Source organism: Quercus suber, unplaced genomic scaffold (assembly GCF_002906115.3).
Source record: "Quercus suber isolate HL8 unplaced genomic scaffold, Cork oak 2.0 scaffold_144, whole genome shotgun sequence".
Lineage (NCBI taxonomy): Eukaryota > Viridiplantae > Streptophyta > Magnoliopsida > Fagales > Fagaceae > Quercus > Quercus suber.
The window spans coordinates 1,076,754-1,094,489 of NW_027069605.1; the positions used below are offsets into that span (position 1 = coordinate 1,076,754).

General features: G+C 35.5%; 1 protein-coding gene and 1 long non-coding RNA gene across 3 annotated transcripts; one reads left to right on the forward strand and one right to left on the reverse strand.

Moving 5' to 3' along the window:
- The first annotated feature begins 5,453 nt into the window (after positions 1-5,453).
- Positions 5,454-6,524, forward strand: LOC111989629 (sufE-like protein 1, chloroplastic/mitochondrial). The gene has a single exon (XM_024021421.2). The coding sequence runs from the start codon at positions 5,583-5,585 to the stop codon at positions 6,522-6,524; it is 942 nt and encodes a 313-aa protein (XP_023877189.2). The 5' UTR covers positions 5,454-5,582.
- Positions 6,522-11,050, reverse strand: LOC136068954 (uncharacterized). Of its 2 annotated transcripts, none has more exons than XR_010630260.1 (4): positions 10,781-11,050; positions 10,181-10,373; positions 7,040-7,972; positions 6,522-6,775 (listed from the first exon to the last, which is right to left on the reverse strand). It is a non-coding gene; the product is annotated as an uncharacterized LOC136068954 (long non-coding RNA). The 2 variants fall into 2 exon arrangements; XR_010630259.1 differs by having other exon boundaries at positions 10,181-10,318; positions 10,781-11,047.
- Between the last annotated feature and the right edge of the window lie 6,686 nt (positions 11,051-17,736).

Here is a 17,736-nt window from a genome sequence, read left to right on the forward strand (position 1 = left end):
CCGAGGACTCGGCTGGGGTCTTACGCTGAATGGCACTATCAAGCACTGACGAGCAACAGACTGGTCCCCTCGGATCTCACGTATCTGCCCTTCTGACGGATATTTGACCTTTTGGTGCAAAGTGGAGGGCACAGCCCCCAGTGCGTGGATCCAAGGCCTACCCACGAGTGCCGTGTAGGGCGAATATGCATCCACAACTATGAAATCTAACTCCACCACCTCGGTGCCAGACTGCACTGGTAAGCGTATCCGGCCTTTCGGAACGACAGGCCTTCCTTCAAAGCTCAAGAGGGGGAATCGTACGGCGTCAGGTCCTGGGGCTTTAGGCCTAGTCCTTTGTAGAGGTCTGGATACATTACCTCCACAGCACTGCCTTGGTCCACCATCACCCTCTTTACATCGTACCCTCCTATCCTGAGGGTGATAACTAGTGCATCATCATGGGTTGGGTAGTGCCAATCATGTCTTCGTCCGAGAATCCTATGACTAACGGGGCGCCAGACTTAGTTCTCTTAGGCCCTCGGCTTGACTCCCCTGCGGGTGGTCGACCTACCGACATAACTTTCAATGGCCAGGATCCTGTTCTTCCTGGCGCAGCGAGGATGACGTTTATAGTCCCTAGCGGCGGCTTTGGGAGGTTATCTCTGCGTGGCCCCGATCCCGTTTGCTCTCGGCCACTGGAGGGGTGCAGGAGGTGTTTCAATTTACCATCGCGGACCAGTTGGTCCAGGTAATCCCACAGGCTCCTACAATCCTCCGTGGTGTGCCCATGGTCTTGATGGTACTGACAGTAGAGATTATAGTTGCGTTTCTCGGGGTTTCCTATCATCTTATTCGGCCACCTGAAGAACGATTCATTCTTGATCTTTTCCAGGACCTGGTGTACTGGCTCTTTGAACACGGCGTTGACCGGCTGAGGATTCATCGATCCCAATTGCCCGGCAAAATCCCTTCGCGGTTTATTGTAATTGTAGCGGTCCGACCGCGAATCCCTCCTCTCCTGAGAGATAACCTTGTCTTTTCCCTTGCCCTGCTGCTGATCTTCTTCAACCCTCTTATACTTCTCTATGCGGTCCATTAACTGACGCACGTTTGCAACCGGTTTGCCAGATAGAGACGCCCTCAAACCGTGATCAGTAGGGAGGCCGAGCTTGAATGTGCTGAGGGCCATTGCATCATTGTTACCTTCCACCTCATTGAACATTTCCCAGTACCTATCTGAGTATGCCTTCAAGGATTCACCTTCCCGCATGAATAAGGATAGCAGGGAAGAAACAGGTCTGACCGCTCTTCGGCATGTAACAAAACGGGAACCGAATGCCTGAGTGAGTTCTTTGAAGGAGTTGATGGAGCCTGCCTTCAAACCGTCAAACCACCTCATGGCCACAGGCCCTAGACTGGAAGGGAAAACCTTGCACATCAGGGCTTCGTCTCTGGCGTAGACAGCCATCCTTTGGTTAAAATGACTCACATGCTCCACGGGGTCAGTCTTACCATTATAGATGGTGAACGTTGGTTGGTTAAAACGCCGAGGGAGTCTAGCCCCCTCTATCCTGCGCGTGAAAGGCGACTCAGATATCTGGTTCAAAGCCCTGTTCATGGCATCGTTCTCCATGTCCTCGTGTGATGGACTTCTACGTTGTCTCTTACGATGGGATTCCTCCTCACAAGTGTAGGACTCGCTGGCTGGTGTTTTGGATTTGTGCTGATAAGAGACATCTCGCTCATCATCAAGATCATCCTCAGAATACGAGGAAGCCCGTTTCCTCTTTGCATGGCGCAGCTCTCTCTTTAGTTTTTCTATTTCCAGTTGCAAGTCGCGGTTCTCCTTTGCATGGGACATGTGACTTCCGCTCTGCGATTGGCCCTGGCTAAGGCGCACTGTGTGTACGCTACCCTCACGATTTTGCCTTCCCTCCAGGTTGGCGAAATGGTCCATGTGTTGGGATGCCCTGGATTCTGCTTGCTGTTCACCTTGTCCCGCCATCATCAACTGTTGTTTTCACTCTTGCACAAGCTCTTCCCACAGACGGCGCCAATTGTAGGGTCAGTTTTTGCGGCCCAAGCCCAAGGAGGTATGGATTTGGAACCCTCTGAGCCCAAAACAATAAATTTTGTAGAGAGTGGGCGAAAGGGCTAGGCAAATAATGAAAATTACAGTATTAAACAGCAACACCAATGAGAGAAGTTGAATTAATGTGCTCTCGGACTAATGAGTACTCTGTCCGAAGAGAAGTTGTTCATTGATAATCAAGGGTTACAATTGCTGGAGCTACAACCATGTAAGGTACCCTTTCTCTCTCCTGTTTTTCGATCCCCCTCTATCAGAGGTACCCTTCCCTTATATAGCATTGCCTTCTTACATCTCCTCCGTCCATTTGTTCGTCATCCAGGCACCCACTTGAGTACATGTCCCATCACCCCACTTTTAGCCTTATGCGAGTGGCGGTAGCTGAGAAAGCACTGTTCAGGGGTCCTATCCACATAAATGCGGCCAGGAAGGTAGGTGCAGTGCATTAAATGCGGTGGTTGAAGTATGCCTCCTTGATATTTCTCTGTTGTCGTTATCTCTATGTGTGTCCGAGGTCCTTCTCCCCCTTGACACTTGTCAAATAGATCACTTGAACCTCCCATACTCGTGTTTGATCAAACCTCTTCGGATCCGAGGACGCATGACTACTCGGACATATGAGTATCTCCTCGGATGGTATACGTGCTCATCCCCAGGCGTCCCCCATTGGCGTGGGCTTCCGACTGAAGGCCTTATCTCCTCGGATGAAGAGTGTTCCTCATTCAGGGCCTCGGGCCCAATAAGTTGGGCTGGGTTTTTCTCCCCCCACATATATATATATATATATATATTTAAAAAAAAAAAAGATAAACTATAAATTTGGTCTCTATTCTTACAATTAATGTTAATTTAGTTCTTAACCTTTTTAGTATCATGTCAATTTAATCTCTACCATTATCCCACGAAAGAAAAATCTAACGCATCAAATGAAATAGTAAAAAATTATTTTTCTATACTACATCAACTACCAATTGTACTACCATGTCAAATTAAAAAAAAAAAAAAATTAAAACCTGTACACAATCGGATTCATCTCATAAATAATTCTAAAATCCCTAAAAAGTTTCTCTCTCTCTCTCTCTCGTAGTATCATCTCCGTAGCAACCAAATATCACAAGGAAAAGAATATTACAGTAACATTTTACAGCATTATTGCATTTGAAGAAGTATAACCTTCAGATCTGTCCTTTGGCCTATAAAAAAAAAAAGAAAAAAAGAAAAAAAAAGTCTGTCCTTAGGTGCATGAGGGTCCTCCTCCAAGACCATTGATCTTTCTTAATTGACCCTACGCTATCCCATACTTTCTTCTTGGCCAAGAACAAAGGTTTTTGTTGGTTCAGTGACTTTAGTTCCATTAACTCTAGGAGCACAACAGGTGTATTTGTGGCCCATGCGGTTCTTCTCCCATGATTGTTGTCTTTCCATGTTGACCCTAGATTGCCATGTATTTTCCTCATGCCTACTCTTATGGATCATAATTGTCTTACTGACTTTGGTCTCGTATCTCTCTTTTAGGGCTAGAGGGTCCTCCCTCTTGGCTATCGACCTCTCGAAGTTGATCCAAGAAATCACGAGATAGAGAGAACAAACCTGCTGCCACTAGAAATGTTGTCTGGAACTTGATCTTGACTTGACCCGAGTGAGAGTGAGAGTGAGGGTGAGGGTCTGAGGGATATGAATCTGGCGAGAGAGGAAGTTGGATTTCAGTTTTTCCCCAAATTTGTTCTCAATGTGTGAATATTTTTATATTTTTATTTTTTTTAATCTGAGATGGCAGTACAATTGGCAATTAATGTAGCATGAAAAGTAATTTTTTACCATTTTATTTGACACATCATATTTTTTTTATCTATTGTAAAGACTAAATTAACACAATTAAAAAGTTAAAGATTAAATTAATACTAGTCACTAATCCTATTAAAATATTAACACCAATAATGCTAGGCATGCCATGCCTATTATCAATGACATCCTTTCTTTAATGAAAATTAAGGTCTCAAATCATTTTTTTTAATATAATATATTCCCTCCCATTACTCAATTTGTTTGCAAAATCAGGGGTTTTTTCTTGCCATATAAAATGCAAACAAAAAACCCAAAAATAAGAAAATAAAAACTATAGAAGTTTTTACATAGAAAACAATAATTAATTACATTCAGAAATGACAATGACACTTAGAAGAAGAGTCATTAATCTAGTGCTATGTTTTGGAAAAGATTTTTTTCTTTTTTTTTCTTTTTGAGAATTGGAAAAGCTAATTTTGTGTTATAGGCAATAGTTATAATATTTTAACACGTAGATGAACAACAACAAAAAGGCGTATCATATGAATATATTGACTTCGTTAGAGAATGAAGACAAATAAATGCATTGGAGAGAATAGATTTCGGAATATATGAATGTAACTAAAAAGAAAAAGAAGGAAGTGCCAGTTGAAAGGCCATAGAGTTTTAATCGAGATACAAGAGCACTTGGAATGCACTTATGATTCCAACTTTTATTCTTGGCGAGAGAAAGACAAAATTTAAAGAACAAATTTATGAGGTTAACGCATAACCTAAGCTTGTTCATCAAGATTCAAGATCCAACAACGTAAAAGATAATATAAAAATAGATTAAAAATGCAAAAAATGTCATATATATGAAAAATATTTTTTAAAAAATAACAGTAATTTATAATTCTTAAATCACATTAATTAAAATGGAAAACAAAATATATGACTACATAATAGAAAAAATATAAGTGAAAAATAGATTACCTCAAAAGAATAATGCATGATTATAGCAATTGAAATTTGTTAAGATAATTTTATATATTGCAAAATATGAACTCAAAATTTAGAGTTAAAACTTCTGAAAAGCCAAAAGGCAAAAGAAAGAGTAAATAATTCTTCCATTCCTAACCTTAAAAAGTGCAAAACTTCAAAATATAACCATCTGACAAAAATTGAAATTATCAAATCCAATCAATATAATAGGTACAAAAATCTAAACAACGTAATAAAAAATACCTTAACGTCAAATTCAATGAAATCTTGAGGCTACATTGAGTGAGAGGATTGAACTCTCTTCGATGCTTTTCATTCTTGGGTCAGAGAGTACCAGGTATCATCACTATCATTAATAACGCCTATAGCAAAACAACCACACCGAAACTCAATAAGATTTAGAAATTAATATAATCGAATTGTAAAAAGGGGAGTTTCTAATTGAAATAGTGACCTTTTGTGATTCTTCGTCTCGTATCTAGGTCCATTGTCGCTAGCTCGCAAGATAAGGACCAATTTTGTAATTTAAATAAAAAAAAAAAAAACAAAAAAATTCAAGACCTAGACGGTTCTATTTTAATAAGGATATGGAAAAGACGATGCTACAAGCTGCGGTTTTCCGCAATCCAACTAAAACCCGCAGCCTCAAATCACGTTCTCACTAGAGCTAGATAATCAAATACAATAACAATCCCATCCCTCTCTCTTTCTCTCTGGAATTCTCTGTGCTCCAAAAACAGCAATGTCTTCTTCAATCTCATCCTCTCTTCGATTATTCACCACCAAACTCCCAAGACCTCTTCTTTGTCCGAAAACCTTAATTCCCTCTAAACCCCATAACCTCTCTTTCTTTAAACCCATCTCTTTCCAAAGACTCCCCACTACCCCATCATCATCACCATCAGCATCACCATCAGTATCAGCATCGAGCTCTGTGCCTCTGCAACCCATAGAAGAACTGCCACCTAAGCTCCAAGAGATTGTCAAGCTGTTCCAGTCCGTGCAAGAGCCAAAGGCCAAGTACGAGCAGCTCTTGTTTTACGGTAAAAACCTTAAACCCCTCGAGACCCAGTTCAAAACTAAGGATAACAAGGTCGAAGGTTGTGTCTCTCAGGTATGGGTCAGGGCCTATTTGGACTCGGATAATAATGTTGTTTTCGAGGCTGATTCTGACTCGGTTCTCACAAAGGGACTTGCTGCTCTACTCGTTAACGGGCTATCGGGTCGACCCGTTAATGAGGTTATTCGGGTCTCACCGGATTTCGCGGTGCTTCTTGGGCTTCAGCAGAGTCTCACTCCTTCGAGGAATAATGGGTTCTTGAATATGTTGAGGTTGATGCAGAAGAAGGCGCTGCAGTTGGCAGTGGAAGCCCAAAAGGGCGAGAATTCGGGATTGAAAATGGATGTCACTGTTGAAAATGTGAACTTTGGATCGAATTCTGATGTGGGTGTCGAAGAAACTCCGGTTGGGGTATCAAATTCGGGGTTGAAAGTAGATAGCAGAGATGGAAATGTGAATGTTGAATTGGATTCTGAGGTGGGTGGAGAAAGAAACCCGGTTCAGAGTTCGAATTCAGGTGGTTTGGGGAGTAGAGGGACGAGAATAAAGGAGAAATTGGAGAGGGAGCTTAGTCCGGTGGCCATAGAAGTGGAAGATATCTCTTATCAGCNAGTTTATAAATAAATCAGTAAGTGTGTTTTGTTGCTAGTTTAAATAATACAAAACGCATACTACAACAATACATATAAGTAATAGAAATAAAGAAATGCACTTATCCAAAAATAATATTTAATTATAATAATTACATATTAAAATCTTTCAAATATTTATTCCTTGCTTAATGACTTCATGCTTCATTTCTAAATCTTGTAGGCCAAAGTTGTCAACAGCCATGCCTTTGAACATTGCGTTTAATCTCGTAACTTCTTTATCGGCTAAACATATCAAAAATATCATCAGCCAATATCAAAAATATTCCTAAACCAAGAAAAGCTTACATAATGCAAGTTGAATCTTGACCAAGGAAAATCCAATAAATAAGAAAAACAAATTAAAAGTGAACATGATATGATAAAAATTCTAAGCTAGCTTTGTTATATTTATACACATAGAAGTAAATGTAATATTTTAGCAGCTTGGTTATAATTATACATATAAATCATAAAGGAAAAAAAGTAACAATAATTAATTTAAAATACCTGCAATCGCCTTTGTAATATACATTGGTTACACCTCACCCACATAAGTCAATTTTCTTTTATACATGTGCGTGCACCAACATGTAATTGTTGAAACAATCAGCCACCATAAGCCTGTCTCTCATCTTCACATTTGCTTAAACCATTTCTATCATCCATATTTAACTAAAGAGAGAAATCCCATTAAATGTCAATTCATAAAATTTTAAAATACATATAATAAGGACAAAGTTTAACTACAAACTCGCTTGTACCAATGTCAAATTTCTTACTAATTAGATGTTCTTTACTATTCAATATGAAATGAGATTTTTTGCAAGAAAATCTGTAAAATAGAAAAAAATGACCCTTAAACAGCTAAATCAAGTTGTTGCATAATACTACAATTTTACAAAGTACTATGAAATCATAGGTCAGTACTTTGGTGACACTTAGTGTGAAATTATTCAAGTTTTTGAAGTGCTACATAAAATCACAATGTCAGTCAAAATTATTCATACCTTTAGAGAGAATTTAGCCCCAATTTAGACTTGAGAATTTAGCATTTATAAATTAGAAAGCAAAGATCATCAATATTAAATTTGGAGTATTTAATGTAAAAACTGTTCATATCCTAACACTAATTAATCAAAAGAATATCTATCTTAGAATTAATTTCATTGAAATAAAACAGACATGCCTTTTCACAATTACTTGGAGCCAAACAAATTAACCTTTAATGCAATATAATCGCAATCATGTTGAAATAGTCTTTGAAGGCAAGAGTTATGAAATAAAACCTGAACATAATTAAATCAATGAATTTAGAAAACAATATATCTCTTACCCTTTCTCTCTAACAGTGGCATTACACATTTTCTTTCTATTTCTTTGCTTCAAATTCAGATCCCCAAAAAGAAAGTTATTGGAACCCAATCCACCACTCTTATTGATCTGCATAACAAAAAAAGTAAATCGCAAGCACTTTATGCTGTTAGTACTTCCTAAGTCCAACATCTTTTTTTTTAAAAAACAAATAGGTAGAGATGACAGCAAATCAAGTGTTTTCCAAAACTACAACTTCACATTTCGTGATACACTTTCAAAACTACATTAGAGAGTCCCGGTTGACTGGAAACTATCTACATCATTAGTTTTTTTCTTTTTTGCTAAAATAGTTGAATAGAATTAGAATTTACCATTAAACTGAAATTTATTCTAGATTTTCCACCTAATCAATTTCATAATGTCTTACTTTATTTTAACTCAATAAGAAACTTTGGAAGTGTACTATCTTACATATATTGTAATAATGGTAGTGAGTACTTTATAAGAGCACAAAGTTTATCAAATTTGTTTTTTAACATGTACATGAATGTTTCATAATGTATATGCTTCTTCTTCAATGAATAATTCCTTTTATTCCTTTTATTCTCATACAATCATTTGAAACAAAGCTCACATGTTAAAAACATATCATGACAATGCCAATGCAATTGAGGGACTTTAGTAGTAAGATTTTTTAAAAAATGCAGTAAAATGAAGAAGTTCTAAATATCAGGTCAGAAGCAAGGTTTCTGCAAGTGACCGAAACTGATCCAACATACTTAATAGATATAATTCTGAATTTCATCATAGCTGGAAAAGGAAACAACAATTTTTGAAAGTTAAAATGACTAAAATGATCATTAAGGGATGCAAATGTAGATAAATTCATTGTTTGCTAAGCTTTGAGACCAACTTAAAACATGTAAGAATCTACAACCTATTAATATTTTGTGTAAGATCAATTTTTGATGGGTTTAAAAATCTGCACCTATTACAAAGAATACAATTTTTGTCTGGGGTAAAATCAATATTTTTCATTAACACTATTTTCCAGTTAGATACCTACTTGACTCTTTTTTTTTTTTGTTCTTGATTTAGTTTTGGTTGATTGGATGAGGTTTGATCCTTCAGTAATTTCACATTTTGTTTGTTCATTTCCCTATTGCATTTAATCATGACTATTTCTGTGTGTGAAAGAATCCTCTTCTGTAAGTAGATCAACTGTATCTATGACGTTATATAGCAATTTGTTATTTTTTTGGAACCTGTTTTGTGGTGGTTCAGCACCTTTTGTCTTGTCATCTCACTCTAGTATGCTCTTGAGTCAGATTGAATACTTCCTTAACTTTTCCAGTTGTCATAACTATAATACCATTACTTTCATGTTTGAAAGCCTAATAGAGAGAACCCTCAAAGACCAAAATAGCAGTAGTCTTCCTCTGCACTTTCCAACTCTAACAGCCCCTGAAAATATTGCAATCTCTTTGATTCCTACATTGAAATAATACACCAATCCAATTGCCTTTCTCAGGCTTCGAAGCTTCAATTAAGACCAAGATTTACCAAAAATACTACATCAATAATTCCAAATGCACTAAATCAAACTACATAAATATAGCATTCTCATAGACACCACCTCAAAGACAGTAGATCAGCATAAAAAGTTTCCTTCTCAAAGACAATATGGTCAGTAATAAAAGTTTCATTCTCCGTCCATAGGCATCTAATGATCCTCTATTTCTAATTTATAACCCAACTTACGTCAAAATAACTCTGCCTCCTCCACAATAAGTCAATAACACACCAAGGGAAAGGTAAACTCCAATAAGAAATTGAACTATTAATTAAATTTCATACTTGGTTACTGTGCTTGGTTGTGCCCCTTTATAGTGCTTTATTGTTAAATCTCTTACAATGGAATAAGAAGAAAAATAAGTAATTGAACTATTAGACATATTGAACTACAATGAAAAATGCAATATTTTTCATATCAATGTACAACAGTGTTAAATAATTGGTATGACAATAAACTAATTATTGAGTATAGTCAGTCCACCAATTACTTAAATTTGAAGACAATTTACAGAAAAGCAAAAGTACTCAGTATTGAGAAAGCTAATGTTTGATCTATGATAAAAATAAGTGGCAAAGTGCAGATAAAAGAGCAAAAAACTGCAATATGCAGCATGCATGTAACAAAAAGTTGCGGTAGTCACGTCAAACCAAAATATTAAATCAAAAGTTTAAGAGAATGGCAAAGAGATGGTGGTTTTCAAAGATTATATTATATACCCATCTATAAAAGAGGAAAATAAAATTAATCAGAGGAAATACCTTGAGCATAGCCAGGATGGATGAATGGTACGATCTAATTTTGGATCCAAAACACAAAGATATAACGCTTGAAGCAGATTGGCATCAGTGGAGGAAGAAAGGCATTTTAACGTTCAATACCTTCTTATTCTCTGTGTTCTAGGGTTTTCTTTTTCAAATCAGACCAATTGCAAACGAAAACTTTAAATATATACTGCAAAACAACAATGGTTGAAAAGAAACATGGGCAGCGAAAATATAAAGAGGGGAAATATTTCACAAAAAATTAATAAAAGCATAAATGAAATGACAGAGCATTATTTTTTTGGCAACACATAAATCTATGTTCTTCAGCATTAAATCGATTCCTGAAGATCTCCAGAGATTTCTATTTAGAGCGAAAACTTATACACAAAACGAATTTAACCTAAATATCCAAAAGAAAAACCAAATCTAACACAGATAACAGATTTTAAAAACCAATCTAACCCAAATTCCTTACTCAAAACTGAATCTAAACCAAAACTTGAATGCAATCCAATACAATCCAATCCAATCCAAATACCCAGACCTAAATCATATTTAAACCCAAATTTAAAGAACCAAAAAAAAGAGACTAACCGGTGGAGGATACGGGATCTGACGGTGGCAGAGGCTGACTGTCTTTTTAGATTTTCTCTTTCCACTCTCTATGCCGGCCGTACGAATCTCCAGTGTGTCGCAGTATCGCTAGGTTTTTTTTCGTCCTTCCTTTTCTCTCTATTGCAGTATCGGTAGCGGAGTGATGAAGCTTTTTGATTTCATCGCCTCTCTCTCTCTGTTACTCTCCGTGCCTCTCTTGCTATTTCTATCTTGGTGCGCATCTAATTGTAACCGATTAATTTTTTTTATTTATAATGAGAGGCTTTTAAACGGTGCATAGCATTGCCAAACAATGTAAGGTATCGCTTTTTAAAGTGGCGTCACTTTTCTGATTTGTCAACACGTCCTTAATTGTAGGCACTCACTTTCTCTCAGCTTCCTCTATTATATATATATATAGATATAGATATATATATTTTTTCTTCTAATAACCGTTTTCTTTATGTTCTTACTTCTAAGATATGTCTATGCCCTATGGTATCCTATTTGATTTTCATTGCTTATCTTTCCTACATATTATTCAATCCAATAGATTTGTGGATAAGCATCTCACTTTTTTTTTTTTTTAAATTTTTTACAGCATAATTTATATTTTTCACAAATTTGTTATTCCATTGATATTATGAGTTATGTTTGTTTCTTTTTTATTTGTCTATGGTATTTGAATCCTGTTTCAATGGGTGGATCCATACCATTGGGTGTGTAAGTATAACAACTTGAATTTTGAGGTGAATACTGTGTGCTTTTTTATCAATATGTTTATTTCTTTTTTGCGTTAAAACTTTTTGAGATGGTAGTAGATTCAAAGAATTCACGTGTAATTTCTTCATTATCATATTTTTCCTGTAAAGTTAACTTTTTCTCTCTTCATTACCATTATCAATTCATCAATATTTTTTCTCAAAGTTGAGTTTTAAATTTTGTGTGTGTGTGTGTGTATATATATATATCATGTTTCTCTTTCCTTTTGCTTCCAACAAACACAATGGGTTTTGGTTTCAAGCTAAATATCAAGTGGGGATTTCCAATTCAATCTCATTCCCTCACCAATTCACCTCCCAGGCTTTCTTCATCTTATGATGAGTTTTTATTGGCTCAAACTATGTAAAGAAAAAAGTTTTTCAATTATGCACATGTAGTGCTTTAAATTGAAGCTTATATACATGCCACCTCATAATTTTGAAATTCCATATTAGGAACTAACAAAGTATGAATAGTAGAGTGCAGAATTGACTTTGGAAGCTGACCAACTTAACGCATTTTTAATGGGGATTGAAATTTAGAGTTTGCTCTGAGAATTGGTTCTAATAGCGTTGATTTTGTAGAGACTAGACATTACTCTTGAAATATGTACTCAACACTTTATGGAATTGTAGTAGGATGATCAATTTGAAGAGCTATGTTATTCAAAATCCAATTTTGTTCGACAAATTCAACAGATTTCCTGCTTTGTCTCTTTGTAATACTCTCTCTCTCTCTCTCTCTTTCTCTCTCTCACGCACATGTTTTTATTGGTATAACGGTTGAAAGAATGATATAAGAATTGGTATCCTTTGTGAAAATAGGCCAACCCTAAGTGTTTGACAAGATGTCTCAATGAAATTAGAATTAGTGTAGACTAAAGGACTGGTAAAAAAATTACATCTGTTTTGTGAAAGTCCTCTATTTTGGATTGGTAAAACTTAGAATATGTTTGGGTTGGTTGAAAAAGTCTGGAATTTTTTATTGCTCTCTTTATATGTTATTATACTGTTAAGTTTAGTATTTCAGGCTATTAGTTGCTATAAGCTGATTTTTTTTTTTTTTTGGGTTATCTTTGAATCATAGTAGGTACTATTGGTGAGAATTTGTACTACAACTCCCAACTAGAACCGTGAGTTACAATTTTGTTAATAAAGAACTATAAGTGTTTCGAATTTTGGTTAAGAGTAATGATTTTTACTGATAAGTTCTTTGGAATTTTGGTTTTCTTTTTAAATGTTGTGCTTTTATTTAAATAATCATTTTAAAAGACTAAAAATGATGCTGCAACCTATGACTTCACTGCATAAAATTATTTTATTTGAATATATGTAGCGTAAATGGCAAAGCTATGTACTGGCACTCTAATGCTATTCTTTGGATATCACCTAATAATATTAGATTCTATCTAAAATTTTCTTATGGAATAGATGTATTGAACACATCTTTTATATGTATGTGGGATTGACCTATGTAAGCTCCACATACATTAAAGCGAAAAGTGAATTTATGTAGTGAGACTGATTTACCATTAATATGAAGTATGTTTTCATTGTTTTAAAATTGAATTTAGATTTTGACCTTGAGCCAAGTATACATACAAAGGTTGCAATCCTTTGCAAATAGATTTTCCATTGTCTTAATGTTGCTTTAGTTTTCAACATTATTTTCTAAAAAAAAAAATAGTTTTTTCTTTCTTTCTTTTTCAATGTCTTTTTTTTTTTTTTTTTTCCTTTCCTTTTAGCTTTTTCTTGGTGGGAAAATCAGCCGTTCCTTGATTCTTTAAGCCTTTTCTTTTAATGTGAGGTTGATTAACTAAATATTTATTTAACTAGCCTTTTCTTTTAATGTGAGGTTGATTAATTAAATATTTATTTAACTATCCTGTGCATCGCACGGGTTAGCGACTAGTATTACATAATTTATGTTCTTTAATTTTTCCACATATTGACATCATCTCTTTGATTGCCACGGGACCCCAATCTATTAGATTGTTTTCAGAGAACTTTAGGAGGATTATCGCTGAATGTGCCAAATTTGGGACATTAGGATTAACCACACTGTCACTAAATACGCGCACTGTTGAGCCCCTCGCTCTTGTGCCGAACTCCTCAGGTTGGAAAAGAACTTTTCCTCAATTTCTTTTTTTGAAAACAGCTTTTCCTCAATTTCGAACCATACTTTCTTCGATCTCTTGGATTTCTTATTAATCCCTTCCTTCTTATTCGTCTTAGCTATAATAGACAAAGTATCACACTGCTAATCAATCTCTTTTTTCTCCTGATAGTAAAACATCTCTGAGCAAACTCTTGCATGAGAAGAAAAAAAAAAAGGAAGGAAAAAAAAAAGAAGCAAACGTTTTAATTGGAGACAAAATGTTACTTTTCAAATATGTGTGTATTGTAATAAAACTTAGAAACCATACGATAATCATTATTTGGGCATCTAAAACTCTAGAGTACTCTAGAGTTTTAGATGCCCAAATGATTATTATATGGTTTTAAATTTTAATAATTTAATAATTTAATGAATTTTTAGAAAAGTCTACTAAATAAATTTCTTTAAATCTTGTCAATTTTTTTAAAAAATAATGGTCAAAATTTTGTTATTTCAACATTCCACTAACAATACCCATAAAATAATAAAATAATAGTGCAAACAAATAAAAAAACTGAAAATCCAAGGCTAAAGTCGTTAAGGACAATGTTTGCAAAGGAAAAAAAAAAAAATCATCATTCCTGTAAGGTTGAATTTATTCAATCATGTGTTGGCTTTATTCCGTGCCAAATTTACTTGTAATTTAGCAATTAGATACCCTGTATTTAGGTGGGATTTATGTAAGGGTAGTGTGTGAGAGAGTGTGAAGAAAACTCAAGATGTGTGAAATTCAAAGGAGTCTCGCGACTGGATCTTACAACTGGCTCGCGACTAGCAAGTCTCCAGAATGGCACACGTGTGAAGCATGCAGGGGAGCTAAAGGATCACGATAGCTGGAGCACTACAGGAAAAAAACTTCTAGTCTGGCCAGGCAGTTAGCTCGTGACTCAGACTTGTGACTTGTTCCAGTTGTGAGGTTGAGTCACTAGAATGCCTTATTTGGATGAAAACTGACTTTTCACATTCCTCATACACACTATTACAAATACCATTATACCCACGAAATGTAGAGAGCTTCTAGAGAGAATTTTGAGATAGAAACCCTAGAGAAAAACAAGATTGACTCATTCACAATCTTTACCATTTGATTTTTCAAATTCCTCTACTCTCACCCTCTCCATTGATATATCCTTGAGAGATACATTTGCCAAATCCTTATCTCACCATACTCATATCAGTGAGGAGTTGTTTTAGTGCTTGAGAAGCAGTTCAGAGAGGCCCAATTCATTTGGTTGATGTAATGGGCATATTGCGGGATCCGGTAAGCTAGACAAGACAAGGTTCGGCGTAACCCTGTTGGAGCAAGAAGTTTGGAGAGCTTAGGTGCACTGGGTAGATTAAGCTTGGAGGGTCTTCTGCTATTCATGTATCCCAACTTCATTCTCTAGTGGATTATTGACTGCTTGGAGGGCGGCAGAGAGGTTTTTTGTTGAGAACTTCGGTTTCCTCTTTAATAATACATCGCTGTGTTATATTGCCTTTCTCTTTACATTTTAATTGCTGCTGTGTTTGTAATTAATTATGGTTTAGAGTGTGTTACCAATTTGGATATAGCTTATATTTCATATTCTGCACCTATATTGTTTGATTATAAGCTTGTGTTGGTATTTTGTATTTAAGGGTCTAAAAGTTCATTGGTGTTTTATACGTTATTTGAACTTTCAATTGGTATCAGAGTGGGTACACTTGTTGTGGTTTAAATACCTAAGTGTGATCCTTGACCCCTTGTGTTTATTTGCCATTGATAGTGCTTTGTATGCTTCTATGCATGTTTTGGTTGATGATGAATGTAACATGCCACGTGTTTGTGAAAATGCATTTATCAGTGATAATCCTCATGATTGTAATGCTATGTTACGTGAATCTTTGGGTGTTGTTGATATTCCTAACATCAAACTCTTGAAGAAAAATGCTAAGAAGTTTCATAAGAATTTGAGCAAGTTATTTTGTGAAAATGATGATTTGATTGCTAAGCTCAATGAATCCAACAAATTGGTTGAAAAGTATAAGAAACTTGCTAAAAATTCTCTTGAAAAACTAAAGGAGTTTGAATGTTTGAATGTGGACTTGAATGCTAAACTTGTTGTCTAACAAACTTGTTGATGAGCTAAAATGTGAAAATGAATCTCTTAAGATGCATGCCAAGTGTTTGATTACTGAACCTATTGCTAAAAAGGATGAAAATATTTGTTGCAGTCATGTTGTGGTACTCGATTTTGTGCCTATTGTGTATTCTACCTCAAAGGACAAATCGGGGTACATTCTTCAACCTAAAGGTGAAGAGAAAGGCTGGTAAGTCAAAGCCTTTGTTTAGGTCTCAAACTAAGGTTTTGAATGGATCTAAGTTTATTCCAACTTGCCACCATTGTGGTGTGATTGGTCATATAAGACCTTAATGTCGTAAGTTGAAGAGAGAACAAAATCTTATGGCTAGATCCCTTCCCAAAAAGCCTAGTGGACCTAAACACATTATTTGTCACCATTGTGGTGATTTTGGTCATCTAAAACCTCATTGCTCTAATTTTCATGCTTTTAAAAGAATCAAAAGAAAAGAGAAACTTGAGCTTCTTGGAAGTTGTGCTAAAAAGGGTAAATCGGTTTTGAGTGAAAATAGCATGTTGTTAAAGAAAGTGTTTAATGCTCTTAACTCCTTGTCTATGTGCATCTTCGGTTATCATTCTTCCAACCCTCGTCTCACTTTTCATGAGACACTTATTCCAAATAATTGTTCCGTTTGGATGAGGAAAAGTTCATATGGTTGAGTTTTTGCCCTTTTGGTCCTTGATCTAATTCTTTCGATATTTGTAGGACCATTTATGCATTAGATGCTTCATTGTCATGCATTTGTGCATCATGCATCTCTTTATATGCATTGTTTTTGTTGTTTTTGCATTTGATCTTACTTTTGTGCTTTTGTTTTTCTGTGTGTAAAAAATCCAAAAACACATAAAAAGTGGTAAATTCAAAAAGTTTGATCGTATATATTTGAGCACATATCTCATGTGAGTTTGGCCTAGTATTTTCATACTAATGGCATAGTGCATTTACGAGCTTAGCTTGTTATGTATGCACATCTATCTTTATGGGAAAAATCTTGACATCTATGTGTGATTGTTGTAAATCGATCTTCAAGCTTGTCATGAATGATAAATCAATAGTCATGTTGGTTTTGATATATGCATAGACTTGTGCCTATATCTCTTTCCACTCTTTTTTTTTTTTTGCTTAAAGAACTCAACCAATGTAAATCTCGAAAAGAGATAATGAGCTGCAAAAGCCGTCACATATATTAGTATTCGACTAGGGAAAAGGGAAAGCAACTTGTAATGAAAATGTATGGTGCCCAAATGCTAAAGGCTTGTTCATCAAATTGAAATATCAAAAATTTCAGGCATCGATCTCAAAAAGAGATGTAAAGATAAAAAATGATCAAATGATATGAATTGTAAAGAAGCCAAATGAAAAGCTTCAGGGATATGTAATCATTTTCTTGTGGGAGGTCATATATGTTCATTTCTATAATTGAGATAGACTACTTGACTTAGTACTAGTTGTGTATGACTTGATTGAATTGATCATTGAAACTTTACTCTAGACTAAGGACTATTCCACATTTGATGCACACACACACAAAACACACATGCCTAATGTTCAATGAATGCCTTATTCATTTGTTCGATTGTACTTGTTTAAATGTGATGTGTTTTTACTCAACTATATACGATCAAATCAAAAAGATTTTTGATCATTTTATATGTATTTGGAAGTGATTTTTATCACTCTATGTGTTCATGTTTAGTGCTTACTTTGTTTTTCATTGTTTAAACATGTTTTGTATTGAAAAACATGTGTCACAATTTTTGGCTACTCGTTTTGGCTACTCTTGCGAGTAGTGAGTTTTGGCTACTCATTTTGGTGACTCGCCCAGTTGCGAGATCCAGTCACGAGTTTACACAAAATGGTTTGCGACTCACTAGCGACTCATCTCGCGACTTGCTAGTCGCGAAACGCCCAGAAATAGCTTTTTAAAGAGCTTT